At 41.7% G+C, this 20,020-nt stretch overlaps 1 protein-coding gene across 2 annotated transcripts; it reads left to right on the top strand.

Moving 5' to 3' along the window:
* The first annotated feature begins 554 nt into the window (after window positions 1-554).
* On the top strand, window positions 555-12,025 carry GATAD1 (GATA zinc finger domain containing 1). 2 transcript variants are annotated; one of them, XM_079932047.1, is made up of 5 exons: window positions 555-1,086; window positions 1,886-2,011; window positions 3,637-3,696; window positions 8,420-8,603; window positions 10,296-12,025. In XM_079932047.1, the coding sequence occupies exons 1-5, from the start codon at window positions 835-837 to the stop codon at window positions 10,484-10,486; spliced, it is 813 nt and encodes a 270-aa protein (XP_079788173.1). In that variant the 5' UTR covers window positions 555-834; the 3' UTR covers window positions 10,487-12,025. The 2 variants fall into 2 exon arrangements, with proteins under 2 accessions (XP_079788173.1, XP_079788174.1); XM_079932048.1 differs by lacking the exon at window positions 1,886-2,011.
* The last annotated feature ends 7,995 nt before the right edge of the window (window positions 12,026-20,020 follow it).

Raw genomic sequence — 20,020 nt, 5'->3', positions numbered from 1 at the left:
CCTTGAGTACGGTCCACAGAGGTCCCAAGACCCTTTCTGGCGGTTCTCGGGGCCAAACCTGTTCCCCAACAATACCAAACCAGCACTCTGTCCCTGGCGTACAGTTCAGAGGATACGAACACTGTCATTCAAGGGCCAATGAATGTATGCGTGGCATCTTTGGCTTGAAAATGTTTCAACTCCTAATACACAAATGTCCATGGATATAACCCTTATTAGCAAACGTATTTGGGGGTCTAAATCATAACTTTAAAGAGTGTAAAGGGGTCCTAAGTAGGAGTGCCAGATTTAACAAATAAAAATACAGGATGCCCAGTTATATTTGAATTCAGATAAACAACGAATATTGCATGGGATACACTCATATTAAAAAGTTATTCGCTGCTTATCTGAATTTTAGTTATACTTGAGCCTGCAGTATTTTAGTAGTCAATCATAGGCCTAAGACCGGAAATTCCGCGAACCGTGCTCTGTCCCAGGAGTCCCGGGCGGGGCACTTCCGGTCAGGCGGGCCGGCCTGGGCGCGGGCCCCGTGCATCGCCGGAAACCTCCCCAGGCCAAGGCTCGGCTTTCCTCCCAGGCCAGGCCCCGCCCCGGCCCCGCCTCCCGGCGCCGGGACCGCAGGGGGCTGGAGCGGGCGGTGGAGCGGGCGGAACAGGCTTCCTGCCTCCAGGGGGCAGCGGCCGCGGCCTGGTCCCAGGGTGGACAGCTCGGCGCCGCGCCCGGCCGCTCTTTCTGTCTTTGGGAGTGACGGGCCGGCCAGCGGGCCGCCGAAAGCCGGCGGTCGCCATTCCCGTGTCGCTGCGCCCGCGGGGGCCGCCCGAGCCGGCCACGATGCCACTGGGCCTGAAGCCCACCTGCAGCGTCTGCAAGACCACATCGTCCTCCATGTGGAAGAAGGGCCCGCAGGGGGAGATCCTCTGCCACCACTGCACGGGCCGGGGCGGCGCGGGCGGCGGGGGCGCCGGCTCGGGGGCGGCCGGCGGGACGGGGGGCAGTGGCGGCGGTGGCGGCTTCGGCGCGGCGACCTTCGCCAGCACCTCGGCCGCCCCTCCGCAGAGCAACGGGGGCGGGGGCGGCAAGCAGGTGAGCTCCTCCGGCCCCTCCCTCCGGCGGAGGTCGACCGGGCGCTTGGCGGGCGGAGGCCGGGTGGGCGCGGAGGAGGCGGGCGGGGGCCTCCCGGGATCGCCGTGCTCATACTGGGCCGGGCCGCCCCTTCCCATCCCGGTTGAGAACATGGTCTTTGGTTCGGCCCATTCTCAGCACCTTTTCTAGTGTGGAACTGAAAGGCTAGAGAAGCAAGAAAAGTGAAAACGCTTCAGAAATCCCCCCATTGTAATGTTTTGGATAGCAACCAGACATCTCAGTATACACATGTATACATAGAGATGTCAGCAGAGTCATGCTACTGGACCTCTTTACCTGTTAATAAAGTTCATTTTGTCATAATGTCGTGCTATTAAGATTATCATGTCATCATTTTCAGTGGCAGCATAAGTATTACATTGCAGGAGGTGGCATACCAAACCCGTTCTCTGGCGTAGGAGAGTTGAGTTTTTAAGCATTTTTCTGTTATAAACACAACCGATGAATAGTTCTTGCCTTGGCCTGGACTGACTCTTGTTGCTGCCCTTTGACCTATCACAAGTAGCTCACACCTTTTTCAATGCTCTGGAGACGCTTGCCTAAGGCTCTCCCTGTTTGAATTAGGCCAGTTGGTGTGATTACCCGCCATAAAAACAAAAGGTGCACTCTTACTTAATTTTTAAATGATCGTTTAAAGTGCATACTCTGGGATCCTTGTAAGATGTTTGTATCGGGACAGCAACCTTTCTGCACTTTTTATTTCTTTCTCTTTTTTGTTCTTTAATTGTTTATGTAACAGAGTAAGCAGGAAATTCACAGGAGGTCCGCTCGGCTCAGAAACACTAAATACAAATCTGCTCCAGCTGCTGAAAAGAAAGTTTCCACTAAAGGAAAAGGGAGAAGACATATTTTTAAATTAAAAAATGTAAGATGATTGTGGACAGTGTCTTGTACTGTAATGGCATTGTGTGTGTAGTGTGTCCTGCCACTGCCTTCATCTCTCATCACTGAACTTGGACTCTGCTCTGGCAGCTATTCTGTAGTGTTCTGGGGACTGGTCCAGACTTTCTAAAAGGGAGTGAGCTCTGTTGTAGGAGGCTTACTGTTTATAAAGTTAATAATACCCTGTCTCTGTTTTTTTAGCTTTTATTTTTTTCTCTGGGAAATATAAAATATTCTAAAAGAAACCTAAACCTCCAGCGCATTTTACTGGGTTCTCTGGAAAGGATGAGATGGGGTTATAGTTCTTGGTGTGGCCAGGTATACTGGGAAAACTTTTTTTTTTTCATTCTTAAAGCTCTAAGTAAATAATACCGAAACTCATTCATTTCCATATTTGTTTGTTATTATGGCCCCAGAAGACGTTTCTTACTGATTTATAATGATCAACTTGATGAATATGAATGAAAAATTTTACTAAATCTTCTTTATCTCTTCTTCTATGAGAAAGTAGATGGTCGAAAGACTTGTGCTGGGGTAGTGGAAAGCATATTTTTGTTGCAGTAAATTCTCATTGTTTTTGTAAATACAAGGGACAGTGGTCAAACACAATGGGCAATGCATTATATACTATTTTTTTAAAACCTCAGTATGGTACTCTTTGCTTTCAGAACAGGAATGCTTCACTTACCAGTAAAGGCATTTCTGAAGTTGGGTGTGTTTATTTTAAAAACTCAGAGAAGCCTTGCGTTATATTCTTGTGCAGATTGTCCTTTTTCTTGTTTAGAATAGTTGCCCCTAATTTATATAAGAGTTTTATAATTCAGTTTTCTAAAATGAGGTGTTTATTGACTAGACAAAACATGTAACTATTGGACTATAGTTGTATACACTTAAATGCTCTAAACACGTTTTCCTCTTAAGTATGGTGGAATATGTTCTCTGCAAGTATTTTATTATCAATTTCTCTAACAACGCCTTTCTTCAAGGATAATACCAAGACATATTTGGGAAGGCCTAGTTACTGTGTTGTGGCGTCAAAGTGTGTGTTACAGCTTAGGAAGGAATTTCAATGATGGTTGAGTGGTGGCAAGTTACTAAGAACTCCCAAGAAAGTTTCCTTTGGCCTTGGTTCAGGCTTGCTAGGAAATTAGTTCTGATGATACTGTCATAACTAGTTCCATAGTTAAGTGGAGATGGAAAATGTCTTTGAGGAGACACGTTTTTTATTATTCCCACCTCCGTCATGCTCAGGCCATTAGAGCCAGATCTTTTTTATAACTAGAATGTGTAGTAAAGCTCTGAGAAGGCTTCTGTTAGATTTCAGCCACGTAGTCAGGAGCCGGTCCTTTGGGGCTCAGCAATTTTTAAGCTAAAGGTAGCAGAAGTATTCAGACCAGGCTTTGCCACAACGATCAGAAAAGCATTGTTTTTTCTTTTTTACTGCAGTTCTTGTCACCAAACAACAACTTTAGTATTTCTTAAATTACAGAACTCTCATATATGGCTGGAAAAATGCCTGTACACGCTACACACACACACACACACACACACAAACACAAACACACACATTATGAATGTGCTAATATTTTTACTTTTGTTTTTTCACAGCCCATCAAAGCCCCTGAGTCAGTTTCCACCATAATCACTGCAGAATCAATCTTCTACAAGGTGAGCATCTGTAGTTACTGAAGGAAGGTTTGAACTTATTGTATAATGTGCTACTAAAATGCTGGGTTAGTCTAAAAGTCTCTGCTACTCTGTATAAGGTGTGATTGTGGTTTTCGTTCCTTTCTAAGCTATTTTCCCCTGTAGGTGGCTATTATAAAACATCTCATCCAGAGCTGAGTTGGGAGAGGAAGTTGCCTAATGAAATACGATATGAGGATCTTAAGTATTTTTTAATGTAGATTATGGGAATCGTTTTTAAAATGAAAATGTATGGTATGGAGCCATTGAGTATGATGCTTGCTGTGGGTTTGTCGTACATGGCCTTTATTATGTTGAGGTAGGTTCCCTCTACGCCCATTTTCTGGAGAGCTTTTATCATAAGTGGGTGTTGAATTTTGTCAAAAGCTTTTTCTGCATCTATTGAGATGATCATATAGTTTTTATTCCTTAATTTGTTAATGTGGTGTATCACATTGATTGATTTGCATATATTGAAGAATCCTTGCATCCCTTGGATAACTCGCACTTGATCATGGTGTATGATCCTTTTAATGTGCTGTTGGATGCTGTTTGCTAGTATTTTGTTCACAATTTTTGCATCTATGTTCATCAGTGATATTGGTCTAGATCTTTTTTTGTGATATCTTTTCCTGGTTTTGGTATCAGGGTGATGGTGGCTTCGTAGAATGAATTTGGGAGTGTTTCTCCCTCTGCAACTTTTTGGAAGAGTTTGAGAAGGATAGGTGTTAGCTCAACTCTAAATGTTTGTTAAAATTCACCTGTGAAGCCATCTGGTCCTGGACTTCTGTTTGTTGGAAGATTTTTAATTATGGTTTCAATTTCATTACTTGTGATAGGTCTGTTTATATTTTCTGTTTCTTCCTGGTTCAGTCTGGCAGAATTGTACCTTTCCAAGAATTTGTCCATTTCTTCGTGGTTGTCCATTTTATTGGCATATAGTTGTTTGTAGTAGTCTCTTTAATCCTTTGTATTTCTGCAGTGTCAGTTATGATTTCTCCTTTTTCATTTCTAATTTTATTGATCTGTGTCCTCTCCCTTTTTCTCTTTTTTCCTTTTTTTTTTGGGGGGGGGTGGTTTGCGGGCCTCTCACTGTTGTGGCCTCTCCTGTTACGGAGCACAGGCTCCGGACACGCAGGCTCAGCGGCCATGGCTCACGGGCCCAGCCGCTCTGCGGCATGTGGGGTCTTCCCAGACTGGGGCACGAACCTGTGTCCCCTGCATCGGCAGGCAGACTCTCAACCACTGCGCCACCAGGGAAGCCCTCCCTTTTTTTCTTGATGAGTCTGGCTAAGGGTTTATCAATTTTGTTTATCTTTTCAAAGAACCAGCTTTTAGTTTTATTGATCTTTGCTATTGTTTTCTTCGTTTCTGTTTATTTCTGCTCTTTATGATTTCTTTCTTTCTATTGACTTTGGGTTTTCTTTGTTCTTCTTTCTCTGGTTGTTTTAAGTGTAGGGTTAGATTGTTTATTTGAGATTTTTCTTGTTTCTTGAGGTGAGATTGTATTGCTATAAAGTTCCCTCGTAGAACTTCTTTTGCTGCGTTCCATAGGTTTTGGGTCATCGTGTTTTCATTGTCATTTGTTTCTATGTATTTTTAAATTTCTTCTTTGATTTCTTCAGTGATCTCTTGGTTATTTAGTAGCACACTATTTAGCCTCCACGTATTTGTGGTTTTTACAGTTTTTTTCCAGTAATTGATTTCCACTCTCATAGCATTGTGGTCAGAAAAGAAGATTGATACAATTTCAATTTTCTTAAATTTTCCCAGGCTGGATTTGTGACTCAAGATGTGATCTGTCTTGGAGATGTTCCATGTGCACTTGAGAAGAAAGTGTATTCTGCCACCTTTGGTGGAATGTTCTGTAAATATCAATTAGATCTATCCGGTCTATTGTGTCATTTAAAGCTTGTGTTTATTTATTTTCTGATTGGATGATCTGTCCATTGGTGTAAGTGGGGTGTTAAATTCCCCTACTTTTATTGTGTTACTGTCGATTTCTCCTTTCATGGTTGTTAGCATTTGCCTTATGTATTGAGGTGCTCCTGTGTTGGGTGCATAAACATTTATAACTGTTATATCTTTTTCTTGGATTGATCCTTTGATCATTATGTAGTGTCCCTCCTTATCTCTTGTAACAATCTTTATTTTAAGGTCTATTTCATCTGATACGAGTATTGCTACTCCAGCTTTCTTTTGATTTCCACTTGCATGGAATATCTTTTTCCATGCCTTCACTTTCAGTCTGTATGTGTCCCTAGGTCTGAAGTGGGTCTCTTGTAGACAGCGTATATATGGGTCTTGTTTTTGTACCCATTCAGCCAGTCTGTGTCTTTTGGTTGGGGCATTTAATCTATTTACACTGATGGTTATTATCGATATGTATGTTCCTATTATCATTTCCTTAATTGTTTTGGGTTTGTTTTTGTGGGTCTTTTTCTTCTCTTGTGTTTCCCGCTTAGAAAAGTTTCTTTACTATTTGTTGTAGCACTGGTTTGGTGGTAGTGAATTGTCTTAGCTTTTGCTTGTCTGAAAAGCTTTTGACTTCTCCATGGAATCTGAATGAGATCCTTGCTGGGTAGAGTAATCTTGGTTGTAGCTTTTTCTCTTTCATCACTTTAAGTATATCCTGCCACTCCCTTCTGGCCTACAGAGTTTCTGCTGCAAAATTAGCTGATAACCGTATAAGGATTCCTTTGTATGTTATTTTTTGTTTTTCCCTTGCTGCTTTTAATATTTTTTCTTTGAATTTAAATTTTGTTAGTTTGATTAATATGTGTATTGGTGTGTTTTTCCTAGGGTTTATCCTGTATGGGACTCTGTGTGCTTTCTGGACGTGGGTGATTATTTCCTTTCCCATGTTAGGGAAGTTTTCAACTGTAATCTCTTCAAATATTTTCTCAGACCCTTTTTTTTTCTCTTCTTCTTATGGGACTCCTATAATTTGAATGTTGGTGTGTTTAGTTTTGTCCCAGAGGTCTCTGAGATTGTCTTCAATTCTTTTCATTCTTTTTTTCTTTCTTCTGCTCCTCAGCAGTTATTTTCACCATTTTGTCTTCCAGCTCACTTATTCGTTCTTCTGCCTCCATTATTCTGTTACTGATTCCTTCTAGTGTATTTTTCATGTCAGTTATTGTGTTGTTCATCTCAGTTTGTTTGCTCTTTAGTTCTTCTAGATCTTTGTTAAACATTCCTTGTATTTTCTCAACTCATGCCTCCATTCTATTTCCGAGATTCTGGATCATCTTTATTATAATTACTCTGAATTCTTTTTCAGGTAGATTGCCTACTGCCTCTTCATTTATTTGGTCTTTTAGGTTTTTACCTTGCTCCTTCATCTGTGACATGTTTTTTTGCCATCTCATTTTTTTTTTTTTTTTTTATGAGTGGGATTGTGTTCCTGTCTTACTGGTTGTTTGGCCTGAGGCTTCCAACACTGGAGTTTGTAGGCTACTGAGTAGAGATGGGTCTTGGTGCTGAGATAAGGACCTCTGTGAGACCTCACTCCAATGAATAATCCCTGGGGTCTGAGGTTCTCTGTTAGTCCAGTGGTTTGGACTTGGAGCTCCACTGCAGGAGCTTCAGCCTGACCCCAGGCTCGTGAACCAAGATCCCGCAGGCCGCCTGGAGTGGGGAAAAAAAAAAAAAAAAGAACAATAACAAAGTAAAAAATAAAATTAGACTAGGAAACTAACAGATATGTTAGGAAGAATATAAAAATAAAAATATAGATTAATTGACAACCAGAAGGTACATCAGTACCACAATAGTAAAAAAAGAGGAGGAGGGAAAAGAAATAAAAAAGGAGGGGTGTGGGAAGGCCTTGGCTTTGGAGGGCGGGGCCTAAGCAAGGGTGAAGTTTGGGTGGTGGGCGAGGCCTATGCTTAGGACCCACAGGCTGGAAAAGGCCCTGGGGGGTGTGGGGGGTGGGGCTTAGGCTCAAGGAACAGAAGGGGTCCAGGCGTGCCCCACACCCCTGGTCTCAGAGGGCAGGGGACCTCCTCTGGGAGCCCAGCAGGCTTCCTGGGCTCGAGTGGGTGGGGCAAATGCCCTCCTCTCCTCTCCTGCTCCTCCAGTCTGGGAGGGCCCCTACCCCATGCTTCTCCTGATCTCCCCGCCTCCCTCTTATGGCGCCAAGGACCCACGCGGCCTGGAGGGGCTTTGGAGGGCAGGGGACCAGCTTGGGAGATCAGCAGGCTCCCCGTGCCCAAGTGGGTGGGGCAGTTGCCCTCCACTGCTCTCCTGCTCCTCCCGGAGGGCCCCTCCCACTGCCTCTCCTGTTCTCCCCTTGGCCTCCTTCCTATGCCCCCAGGGACCCACGAGACCTGGAGGGGGCTTTGGAGTGCAGGGGACGGGCCTGGGAGCTCAGCAGGCTCCCAGGGCCCGAGTGGGTGGGGCAATCACCCTCCGCTCCTTTCCCGCTCTTCCTGGAGAGTCCCTCCCACCTCCCTCTCCTGATCTGCCCAGCCTCAGGGGTGCTGATCCTGTCTGGCTTCCACTTCTCCTCCCCCCTCAGTCCCCCTACGTCCTACCGGTTCACTTTGGGGTTCCTCCCATCTCCTTGGGCGTCAGAGTCCACCACCATTGGCCAGCAGGCACCCTAGTTGCGGGGAGACACTAACTCCACGTCTACCCACACCACCATCTTGACTCCACCTCCTATTTTTATTTTAAATATGGGGTTATCTTCTACTTCCCCCAGGGAGTCTATTACCAAATTGGAGATGTTGTTTCTGTAATTGACGAACAAGATGGAAAACCCTACTATGCTCAGATCAGGGGTTTTATCCAGGACCAGTATTGTGAGAAGAGTGCAGCACTGACGTGGCTCATTCCCACTCTCTCTAGCCCCAGGGACCAATTTGATCCTGCATCCTACATCATAGGTGAGTTTGACAGGTAACAGACAGGTTCTTGAACCCAGTTAATTTTCCATTATTATGTGAAAGTATATTCATCTGCTTGGGCTGCCATGACAAAATACCATAAACTGAGTGGGCTAAACAACAGAAATTTATTTTCTCACAGTTCTGGAGGCTGGAAGTCCTAAGGTGCTGTCAGGGTGGGTTTCTAGTGAGAGCTCTCTTCCTGGCTTGTAGACAGCCACCTTTCCTCACAGGGGCTTTCCTCTGTGTGTGTGCACTCCTGGCATCTCTTCCTCTTCTTATAAGGACACCAATCCTGTTGGATTAGAGCCCCACCCTTATGGCTTCATTTAACCTTAATTATCTCCCTAAAGGCCCTATCTCCAAATATTATCACATTAGGGATTAGGACTTAAACATATGAATTTGGCGAGATACAATTCAGTCCATAACAGAGAAGCGTAAGTACAAAAAAGTAGAGATTATTATAGAAAATATGAAATTTATATAGCTGGGGTTTGAGGGCTATACGTTATTTTGAGTTCCGGGGCAGTATAGTATGCACGTACTAGAATGCTATGTGGATAAGATTTTTCTGAGTGACCCATGGTTAAACTCTATTAAAAGAATTTATTGCTCAAGAACTAGGTTATTTAGGTAACATATAAAAATTTACTCAAAAATGATTTCTAGAGGAACTGTCACGTTTATGTCTAAAATCTTACAAATTCTCATTATGTGTCCCTCTAGATGTCACACACACATCATCCTAGACCTTTTGCAACCTTTTATATCATTGTTGGTAGTTGAAATGGCAGCCACTGTACTCATTAATTTCAAGGCTGACTAAAGAATTGGTTCTTGACGTAGACTCACAAGAAGAAGTTGTTGATAAATAGAATTTTGAAAGTGTTCAGAGTTTTAAAATTACCCCAAACTCTTCAACCTTTCTGCAATGGGCATACGTTACTTTTGCATTCTAAGAAAAAAGATACAAAAGGTTTTTTTCAGAGAGAACTCAAGGACAAGTAAAATACCACTATTATTCCCAGCTGCATGTCAAGTGTGATACATGACCAAGCAGTTTTAGTCTTCTGCTTGTAAGTATTGATACATAGAAGAGTGAACTTTCATTAACCTGTTCTATCAGACAGGATTGTCAGCAGAGGCAGTAACATGACTGAATCACCTCTAGGACTTCTATCTCACCTCCTCTTCCTAATCCTCAGATTATAAAGGAGACAGCATAGCATAAAGGTTCAGAGCACAGACTCTGGAACTAGACTGTCTGGGTTCCTAGGACAGCCACTTACTAACTATGTGATCTCAGACAGGTTCCTTGATCTCTCTCGCCTTATTTCCTCATGTAAAATGGGAATAATAATAGTGCCTAACTCAGAGGGTTGTTGTGAGGATTCAAAGTATTGATATATATATCAAGTACTTAGAACAGTGTCGACATAATAAACACTATATAAAGCTAAATATTATTTTTAGAATCCTTTCTATATTGAGTTATATTTTGGGGAGAATGCTATATTCCTTAAGCAATTAAAGCAGAAAAAAATGATGGAAAGTAACTTCAAAATAATATATGTTTCAAGGGCTAATGTCAAGTTACCACCAGACCAGTTTCTCCTAGTGTCTAGGAATTTTAACATTTTATGGAAATGATATATATCTTCAAAAATGTGAATGTTGGCTGCCTTCTAGGACCAGAGGAGGATCTTCCAAGGAAGATGGAATACTTGGAATTTGTTTGTCATGCACCTTCTGAATATTTCAAGTCACGTTCATCACCATTTCCCACAGTTCCCACCAGACCAGAGAAGGGCTATATATGGACTCATGTTGGACCTACTCCTGCAATAACTATTAAGGAAACAGTTGCCAACCATTTGTAGTTTAAAAAGTGAACATGGATTTCCAGTTGTCTTGTATTTGTACTACCATAAGACATGCCACATGTTTCTTTAATGAAATTCTTGGATGGAAAAATGACTAAAAGTTTTTTCTCTACTGCCCAGTAATCATTAGCTTGTTTATTACTAGTCACTTAGAAAATTAAAACAGATAGAAAAGAATTAAATATATTTTGAAGTTAAATATTACATACACATTAAGTGTGTGTATCCTCCCAGGCAAAGACTGTAATTTCCAAGGAGACAATTAGGAACAGGTAGTGTCTATTTTTCTCCATAATTTATTTCTAGAAACTCATAAAATGGATTGTATTTTTCTACAAGAATAAAATATTAATTAAGGTTTGAATTTCTAACCAAGGGCTGAATCAAATAAAATGTAGCCGTTAGCAACAGTATCTATCACCAAGTTAAAAAAAAAGCTTTATTTTATCATCTAGAAAATGCTGTGACAGACTGTTGGCTGCTTTAACCTTAAGGAAAGTGATTGGTGGATGATGTTGTTAGCCTAGGCTTTTTAAAACTTTCATCCAGTTCTTCTGTAGTAAGCAGGGATTCGGAATCATTTGGTTGATCTTAATAGAGCTGCTCTTCACTGCTCTCACCTACCTTCTCAGTCAGAGTGAGGCTTAATCAAAACATTAAGTTTATAGTTCAGACAGACAACTTCACTAAAAACACACAGGAAACGTACTGTTCAGGCATCCCTGAGCAGTAGTTTCTTGACCACCATTAGAACAAACATTGGGCAGTCATAAAAATGATTAATCATTAGCACTGATATCTAAAAAAAGTCCACCCCAAAGTTAAAACCATCTGCTATGTACTCATAATAACAGGCCTAAAACAATGTCTGGGACTTAGAAGTCCAGGCACAGGAATTCTATTCAGAATTCAGGGACAGGTTTTACTTCAAGTGTAGGTCAGCTAAGTAAGGGAGCAACAATTTAAAAGAGGGAAGAAGTGGGATTTGCACACACTTGCTTCCTCTCCTGTTCTGACTGGACCATTATTCCTCAACCCCAGCAAAATTTGTCAGGATCTAATTGAATTATGGTGATTTTGAATTGTGGGAGTTTTAACTGTTACCATTTTTCTACACAGTTAATGTTTGTATGTTGTAAGGAAGTTATGGTTTGTATGTTGTAGATAGATAGCTCTATGTACATAGTTCTTTCTCCACAAAAGTTATAGTAAAATTGATTGTAAATACCATTGTAAATAACTAAATGCTAATATTCAGACTTTTGGATTAAAATGTATTTTTCACAGTGTATCTTTGGATTTATTTCATGCATTTATTTATTTCGTTTAAACAATTAAATAGGGCTTTCTACCACAAAATGGTGTAAATAGAAGACACCACTGTTGTAGTACTCATAATTTGGAATGACAGATTCGTCACCAGTATGTAATAGATATTAGGAAACTCAAAGAATGGCTGATAGATCAAATGAACATTTAACATAAGGTATTTATTAAAATGAAATATTTAAAAACCAGTGTATATATGGACGATTTGTTTATAAATTCCTAGATACTTGTGTAATATCTTTTAAAATAAAGATCGAATTTTCATATTCCTCCTTAACAGACACCAAATGGCTCCTGTTACTCACAGCGTAGATCCATAGCTTTTCTCCTGTGATGGAAGGCCTGCGCTGATGTGGCCCCAGACTATGTTCCCAGCCTTGTCGCCAAAGGGGTGAGAGGCTGAGGCAGTGCTCTCCTCCACTTCAAATCCATCTTCCCTTTCAGACTGCCTGCCCTACTGATTTTAGGCCCCAGCCCAGACACAGAAGCAAAAGCCTTATACAGACTGTTCAGCGGGCTCCCACAGTTGTGTAAGGTAAAATCTCTGTAATAGATACTTCATTCTATTTCATTCCTAGTGGCTCTGTTTCTCTAATCAAATCCTGACTGATACTGAGACACTGAAAGATAAAGCAAGAAACTGTTGTTTTTCGTTACAAGCTATTTAGAATTACTTGGCCTTCTTTTTATAAAAACTGTGTACATGTATTACTTTGGTAATTTTTTTAAATTGAAAAGTAATGAAGGATATCACAAAGGGAAAGATGAATAGATTGTATTATAAAAAACTAATTTCTAACTGTCAAAATGTGTATACAAAATTAAAAACCAAACAAGTGGGAATCATTAACCAGTATTTCTTATTCAACATGACAGACTGGCATAAATTAATTACCCAGTTACAAACAAAAGCTACAAACATAACCTCAACTTCTTGTAACATCATCACCATTTGGAATTACCATAACTCCTATTTCCACCTGTTTAGCAGAAGCTGGGTAGAAGGGAGCAAGTTTATAACAAAAACACCTTCTATACCTTCAATACTTCTCCCTGTGGATAGGGAAGGTGCGAGTTAAAAAAATGTAACTTAATTAATTAAATTATTTATTTATTTATTGGCTGCACTGGGTCTTAGTTGCGGCAGACGGGATCTTTGTTGCTGCATGTGGGCTCTTTTAGTTGTGGCATGTGGGATCTTTAGTTGCGGCATGAGAACTCTTAGTTGCAGCATGTGGGATCTAGTTCCCTGACCAGGCATCGAACCTGGGCCCCTTGCATTGGGAGCGTGGAAAAAGACAGTAACTTTAGAATAGAGAGTGAAGGTGCTGTTGGGGAAATACAATTTGAAAAAACTTTCAATTCAGACATCCCCTCCACAAAGATAGTAGAAAAAGAAAACACTTTTATTACTGACTGAGGATTAAACCAGCATGTGCTGCTCATCACAGGCAACTGGCTGAGGTTGCAAAGACAGAAAGAAATCTCACCCTTTTATGCAGCCACACAGGTGTGGTCGTTACATACAGGTTCTCAAGATAAACAGTAACTAGTCATCATTTAAGAGAACTTGACAGCACCATTAATCACACACAGTTCTTCCTAAATTTACCTGGTGATTGGGGTGACCACCTACGTTAGCTAATTGACTTTATGGGGGGCACGGGGGACAAACGTCTTTATGACAGGAGGTACTTTAACAATTCGGAGCACTAAAGTCTGGCTCCCACCCTCCCACAGAAACTGGAGGACAGGGGTGCTGTCTCCTGACAGTTACATTTCAAAGAGATGGCACCCAGGTCCTTGAGAAAAACATTACTAGATCGCAAAACTGACAGAGACTTATTTAGTTTCTAAAAAGATACATTTCAAGGAGACTGAGAAAATGCAAGTTTTCTAAGGTAAGTATTCTGACAAAAAAGGGAAACCTTTTGCCTTATTTTTAACAGAGGGAATTAAGCTGCTTTTTTTTTTTTTTTTTTTTTGCGGTACGCGGGCCTCTTACTGTTGTGGCCTCTCCCGTTGCGGAGCACAGGCTCCGGACGCGCAGGCTCAGCGGCCATGGCTCACGGGCCTAGCCGCTCCGCGGCATGTAGGATCCTCCCGGACCGGGGCACGAACTCGGGAGGCGGACTCTCAACCACTGCGCCACCAGGGAAGCCCTGAAGTTTCTTATTTTAAATTTCTATTTGTCCTTACAGTGCCCTAAATTTGGAAGAAGGAGGAAGTGGGCAGCTTTGTGATTCAGGCCTCATGTCAGGGCTGCTATTAGTACATGTTGGTGTCTGTGAGGGTTTCAATATGGCGGCCACCTGAGGGCTGGGGGAGAGTCCCAGGGCTGGAGTCCATTCTCCACTCAGCCAGGACTGTCCGTCAGGGCATGTCCTGCACCACCGTACTTGGTGGTCCTCATGGTTGTGGCTCTATTAACACGACTAAGAGGTTCTGAACTTACAAAGGCCAAAACCATAATCTCATGCTGAAGGAAAATTCCTTTTCTTTTCATTCTCCTCCGTGAGCAGTTGCAGGTGCTTTGCACCTAGCAGATTCACAAATATCTCACTCAGTTATCCCCGTTTTATATTTTAATAATTAATCATATGGATTTTAAACATGTTTTTAGATTCCACTGCCCTTTCCCACCTTTATATAAGTGAATCACGAACACATTAGAATCACTTCTGGAGCTTTAAAAACAAAAACAAAATACAGGACACACAAAAAAACCCTGCTGGAAAGTTCCCACAAGCAACTAAGTAAATCAGTATCTGTGGGGATAATACTGGGACCTCATTAGGTTCCAAAGTATCTAGTAAAACTTAAAAATACAAAAAAAAGTTTAAATTTCCTGAGGGGACTCTGACATGCAGCCAGAAATGAGAACCACTGCTCTGGCTCCTTCTTAGTATATAAAATTCAGCTGATAAAGCCTTCAGTTTCTGCAAAGAGAGGAAGAGATCTGCTAGCATCCTGCTTTGGGGCAATTTAGGAAGATCATCAAAGGCCTTTCTATGCCAATTAGCCCTGGTAAAAGTAATTCCTCACCTGTCAAGGAACCTGATATACACCAGTCACAGTCCGCTAGCTCAGCTGTGGCTCATTTCACTGACCCTTAGCAAAAGAAGCTGCTCGCCTCCTAAAGAAATCCCCACCTCCTGGCCAATCAGGCTGTTTCCACGTTGCCTCTTAAGGCTGCGTGAAACTCACAACGGCCCAGCGTTCTGGGAGAGAGCTGCACTGCTGGGAGGTACTGCGCTCCCCTCATCTATGGATTGTTTTCCCTTGACTAAAGGACATCAAATTCATTACTAAGTTGTTTTAGTTTTGTCACTTTACAGTTTTGGTGAGGAGGTGGGTCCTGAAGACAGCTGCTGGAGATGCCGGAAGGCTCCCGGACTCAGCTGAAGTTAGCCTCGGAGCCCTTCGGGTTCGCTGCCTCTTTGCCGCTCCCTGGGATCCCGTTATTTTGCCTTGTGAGCTCTTCGAGTTTGTTTGTCCAGACCCTTCCGGGTGGAAGACTGGGGTGTAAGAAACACCAGACCTAATGGGCGACAGCATTTGGATTTGTGGCCGACCTCATCTACAAGGTAAGCGCCTTGGGGAGTTCCTGACGGGTCTCAGGAACTGCAGAGGCAGCCAGAAATAGCAAATCTGGTTGAGTTAGGATTATTTTAACAAGGGAAAATAATGGGTACCTGTCAATCTAAAGGAAGCAAGATAGCAGCTGTTAGGAGACTCACAAAGCCTCAAGGTAAGTCCAAAGTATAAACCGTTGGGGGACTTGGGGCATTAAATTAAGACGAGAAATATCAGGCTCTTTTCACCACCCGCACACCACGATCTTAAGTAGGCGGAATTCGAAATATTTAAAGCCGTTAGAGTGTCCACCACTATATAGAAATCTTCTCAGAAAAAAATAATAGATCTATTATTAATGGGTATCTTGGAAGCCAGCGCTACAAAATTGGTGGGCAAAGCTGTTAGAGATCCGGCCACCTAAGACTCCTGCTAGGGTAAGTTGGTCACCGAATGGGTTATTTTGACACTAGGTCACCTACCAACCTCAAGAAATTTTCCGTGTAACAAGGTATACTGTAAAACACCACGCAGTTTGGCTTTGAGAGACCCAAGGTGTAGCTAAAGAAGTGGAGTCCTCAAGTCTCAAAGAATTGAGCTCCCCACCTTCCGGCACCCCTGCCTAATTTATATCTAAGAACTGCAGTCCTGGAGGCTGTAAATACATAAATGGCAAAATCTTAACTAAGACACCCTAGAATCACAATGGCTGTTATGGGGAACCTTCCCATTGGACAAGATCGTTTAAGAAGGGCAATTGAAAGCAAGGGTTCCCAAACAGAATGGGATACCTGTTTAATTTTTTTCTTTTTTAAAAAAATAAAAAAACCATTCCAGTTAGGCTGGCCCTGTGCTTATTACTCACAGGTGAAAAAGATAAAGGAGGAACTGCTACTCTCCATGGGTTTATCCTGAGGGCTTTTGTTCTGGTTGTGGTGGTGGGTTGCCAATGTCAACCCCACTTTCCCCCAACTCCCCCTTAGGATCATTGTGCATCAATCATATTATAAGATACAGGAGGGAGTCCTCAGAGCCTCTGGCCTCCTCTCCATCAGGTGCCAACAGGGCCCCAGAGAGGAAGGATTCCAGTCCCACCTCTGCTGTGCTGGACCATCAGCCTCTGGGCTCATTCCCTTCATAATCAAGGCTCTCTGACACTACCAGTTACAGCTGCAAACATTTCTGAGCTGCCAGGAGGAAGCTGTGGTCAGAGGCCATAGAGTAGGTTGGATCTATATTCAATCAACCAAGACCCTGCCCTAAAACTTGAAAAATAGTTAAGATTTTCACCATCCTCAACTTACAGTTAAACGTATTTAATGTTTTACTCATCAGTTGAACTGACTGATCCATCTCCAGATATTGTCACCTAACTGAACTTGTACAGTTTGTCACAGTATCCTTAAAAGGAAAAGACATCAACTCAAAAGGTTAAAGACTTGGGAATTCCCTAGCAGTCCAGTGGTTGGAACTCAGTGCTTTCACTGCCTGGCCCAGGTTCAATCCCTGGTCGGGGAACTAAGATCCAGCAAGCCACACGGTGCAGCCAAAAAAAGAAAAAAAATATATTGCTTAATTTACATGTGGGATGATTTAAAAATTCTGTAATCCCTTCAAAATGGGGAAAGGTAAACTAATTTGGTAATTTACCCAAATAATTTTGTGGTGGGGTTGACTTTATGGTGAATCCACTTGTCTGTATTTACTAGAGAATATGAAAATTTCCCAAATGCTACTGAATAAATAAAGTTGCATCAAAGACAACAACAACAAAAGATTCTACCAACTGTAGAATTTTATAACTCTTGAACACTAGTGCATGCTTCTACTTAGGTGAGTTTTACTTCTCTGAGAAAGCAGTAAGTTTAAAGTGTTTTGTGTATGTGTTTAATATATATATATATTCATTAGATATAAAGCAATTCTATATGCCAGTACTTTATTCCTCTTTAGGCCAGAGTTTTTCAATTTGCAAGTCTCAACCCATGTATGGGTAAGAATTTCATTATTTGTGTGAAATAGAATAAAAGAGAAAAATGTCAGAGAATATCACATGTGGTAAGAGTAGGTGTTTTGCGAAACTTTAGTTTCAGCCATGTGCACATATGGACTAGATCATGATGGAAAATGTATTACTCTGGGTTGTGGTGAAAATGTTTTGAAAATCAGTGGCTTAGCTCTCAGCATTTTTACTTTTGTGAAGAAGCTGTAGCATTCTTTTTAACTGACACTGATTCCTACAAAATATCTGGCCAGAATAAATGTCTAGCCAAAATGCGTCATTTCACCTTTCTGTCTAAAACCTCTAAAAATTTCCCTTTCAGCATATGGTTGATGGTATTTGTTATCCTGGAATATTCTTTGCTTTCTGTTGTTGATTTGTTTGATTCTTGGAAATTTCCTGGGAGGCTGAGTCCTATACCAGTTCTGTAAAAAATGTCAGGTTGCCTAGAAAATGGGTAGACTCCATGACATAATGCCTTTGTCTAGTGTTTACATTTTATATATATTTTTTCTTTATATTCATGAGTATTCAGTATTTTACTAGGGGAATGTAAAATGTCCATTTAATTTAAGAATCCATGCTTCTGGGACTTCCCTGGTGGTCCAGTGGTTAAGACTCCATGCTCCCAATGCAGGGGGCCCAGGCTTGATCCCTGGTCAGGGAACTAGATCCCGCATGCCGCAACTAAAAGATCCTGCATGCTGCAGTGAAGATGATCCCACGTGCGGCAGCCAAGACCCAGCGCAGCCAAATAAATAAACTAAAGAAAAAGAAAAAGAATCCATACTTCTAATACCTCCTGAAACTACTGTAGATGGCCCATTTCCATTGCTTTTACAATCAAAACTGATTCCTAATCAATCATATCAGTTCTAATCTTAAAAAGTTAATGGCTAAAATATTAGATTTTGTTTTTCCCTTCTCCCCTTATTTATTCAAAGGAATAAATTTATCCCAATTTCAGTTGAAATAAGAATGATTCACTCACAAATATTTATTATTTATTGAATGATCACCAGTACAAGGTGCACTGTTCTAGATTACAGCAGCGAACAACATGCACAAAAATCTGGCCTTTTGTGGAATTTTCAATATAAAGCGGAGGCAACTGGATATAGTTAAACAAACAAAAACCCTGCAAGTTAATAGCTGGTGCTCACATTAAGTGTTCTCCGAGTCAGAGTCCTAATAGATGACTAGGTTTCAGGTTAGGAATTATTTTTTTATTTTTTATTATTTTTCTTAAGTTGTTGGAGGTAGGAGTTTATTAATTAATTAATTTTTACTGTGTTGCGTCTTTGTTTCTGTGCGAGGGCTTTCTTTAGTTGTGGCAAGCGGGGGCCACTCTTCATCGCGGTGCGCGGGCCTCTCACTGTCGCGGCCTCTCTTGTTGCGGAGCACAGGCTCCAGACGCGCAGGCTCAGTAGTTGTGGCTCACGGGCCTAGTTGCTCCGTGGCATGTGGGATCCTCCCAGACCAGGGCTCAAACCCGTGTCCCCTGCATTAGCAGGCAGATTCTCAACCACTGTGCCACCAGGGAAGCCCCAGGTTAGGAATTATTAATACTGACTAGGAAAACATCAAAGGATGATGAGATCACCACTTGGTGTCTGAAATAAAAAATAACACTGAATTTTTTGCTTATTTTAGTAACTATGAGCTATGCCTTTTAGGCCCAGGCTCCGTAGCAGAGCAGACTGCTGACCTTAAACGCGGGGTTTCCTAGAAGCTAGAAGTTCAGAAGTGGGCAGACTTCGTGAGCTACCAATAGGATGATGTCGTCCATAGCCAAGAGTCTTTTGGGTGAGGTTGGTGTTGGTTGGCTGGCTCTCAGAGGCCTGTTTTTTGGAGTGACAGCCCCTTCAAGCTAAGGTTCCCTGTCACCCAAAGACTAGTGACATGAACCCACAAGTCTTTGAGCATCTCTTTGTTTTCTAGACCAATAAAACCATCAATAAATTCCTTTTGATTCAAAGGGCCAGGGTTGGGTTCTGTTACTTACAGCTAAAAATTTGATGGATACAGAAATCAGTACCAGAAGTGGTTGCAGGCAACAGACTTTGAAGAAAATTAGGGGACATTTGGGACTGGTTATCTGCCCTAGTTAAAGGCTGAGGGCAAGGAAAATCCACTCTGTATTAAGGGATGTGAATTTGGCATACCACGACATGCAGTGGCAAAACAGCTAACTAAAATATCACAAATTATTCCCGGGAATGAAGTACCTATTGAAGAGGTTGCTGCTATGGAATAGTGTGAAACACATGAGGATTTCAAAAGGGTGAGTTGAATATAGCACTAGAGAGCTTAAAGAGAAAGACAAGCTCAGATGGTTATACTTTTAGCTCAAGGCATAGGCTGAAAATCAGGGATTTGTATGAAGGCTAAAAGAATCCCTTCTCTTTCTGAGCCATGAGGCTGAAAGTCAAATGCAGAGTTTAAAAACATTTTTTTAAATTTAATTTTTATCTTATATTGGAGTATAGTTGATTTACAATATTGTTAGTTTCAGGAGTATAGCGAAGTGATTTAGTTATACATGTGTGTATATATATATATATATATATCCATTCTTTATCAGATTCTTTTCCCATGTAGGTTATTACAGAGAACTGAGTAGA

This window comes from Stenella coeruleoalba, assembly GCF_951394435.1.
Source record: "Stenella coeruleoalba genome assembly, chromosome: 9".
Classification (NCBI taxonomy): Eukaryota; Metazoa; Chordata; class Mammalia; order Artiodactyla; family Delphinidae; genus Stenella; species Stenella coeruleoalba.
The sequence above is the reverse complement of the archived record's forward strand: the minus strand, read 5'-3'. Positions and strand labels throughout refer to the sequence as shown.

Excerpts from the sequence above, each read along its gene's own strand:
- GATAD1 (XM_079932047.1), top strand. The coding sequence starts at position 835 with ATGCCACTGGGCCTGAAGCCCACCTGCAGCGTCTGCAAGACCACATCG. Across the intron at positions 1,087-1,885 it reads GGGGCGGGGGCGGCAAGCAG|AGTAAGCAGGAAATTCACAG; the intron begins GTGAGCTCCTCC and ends TTTATGTAACAG. Across the intron at positions 8,604-10,295 it reads TCCTGCATCCTACATCATAG|GACCAGAGGAGGATCTTCCA; the intron begins GTGAGTTTGACA and ends GCTGCCTTCTAG.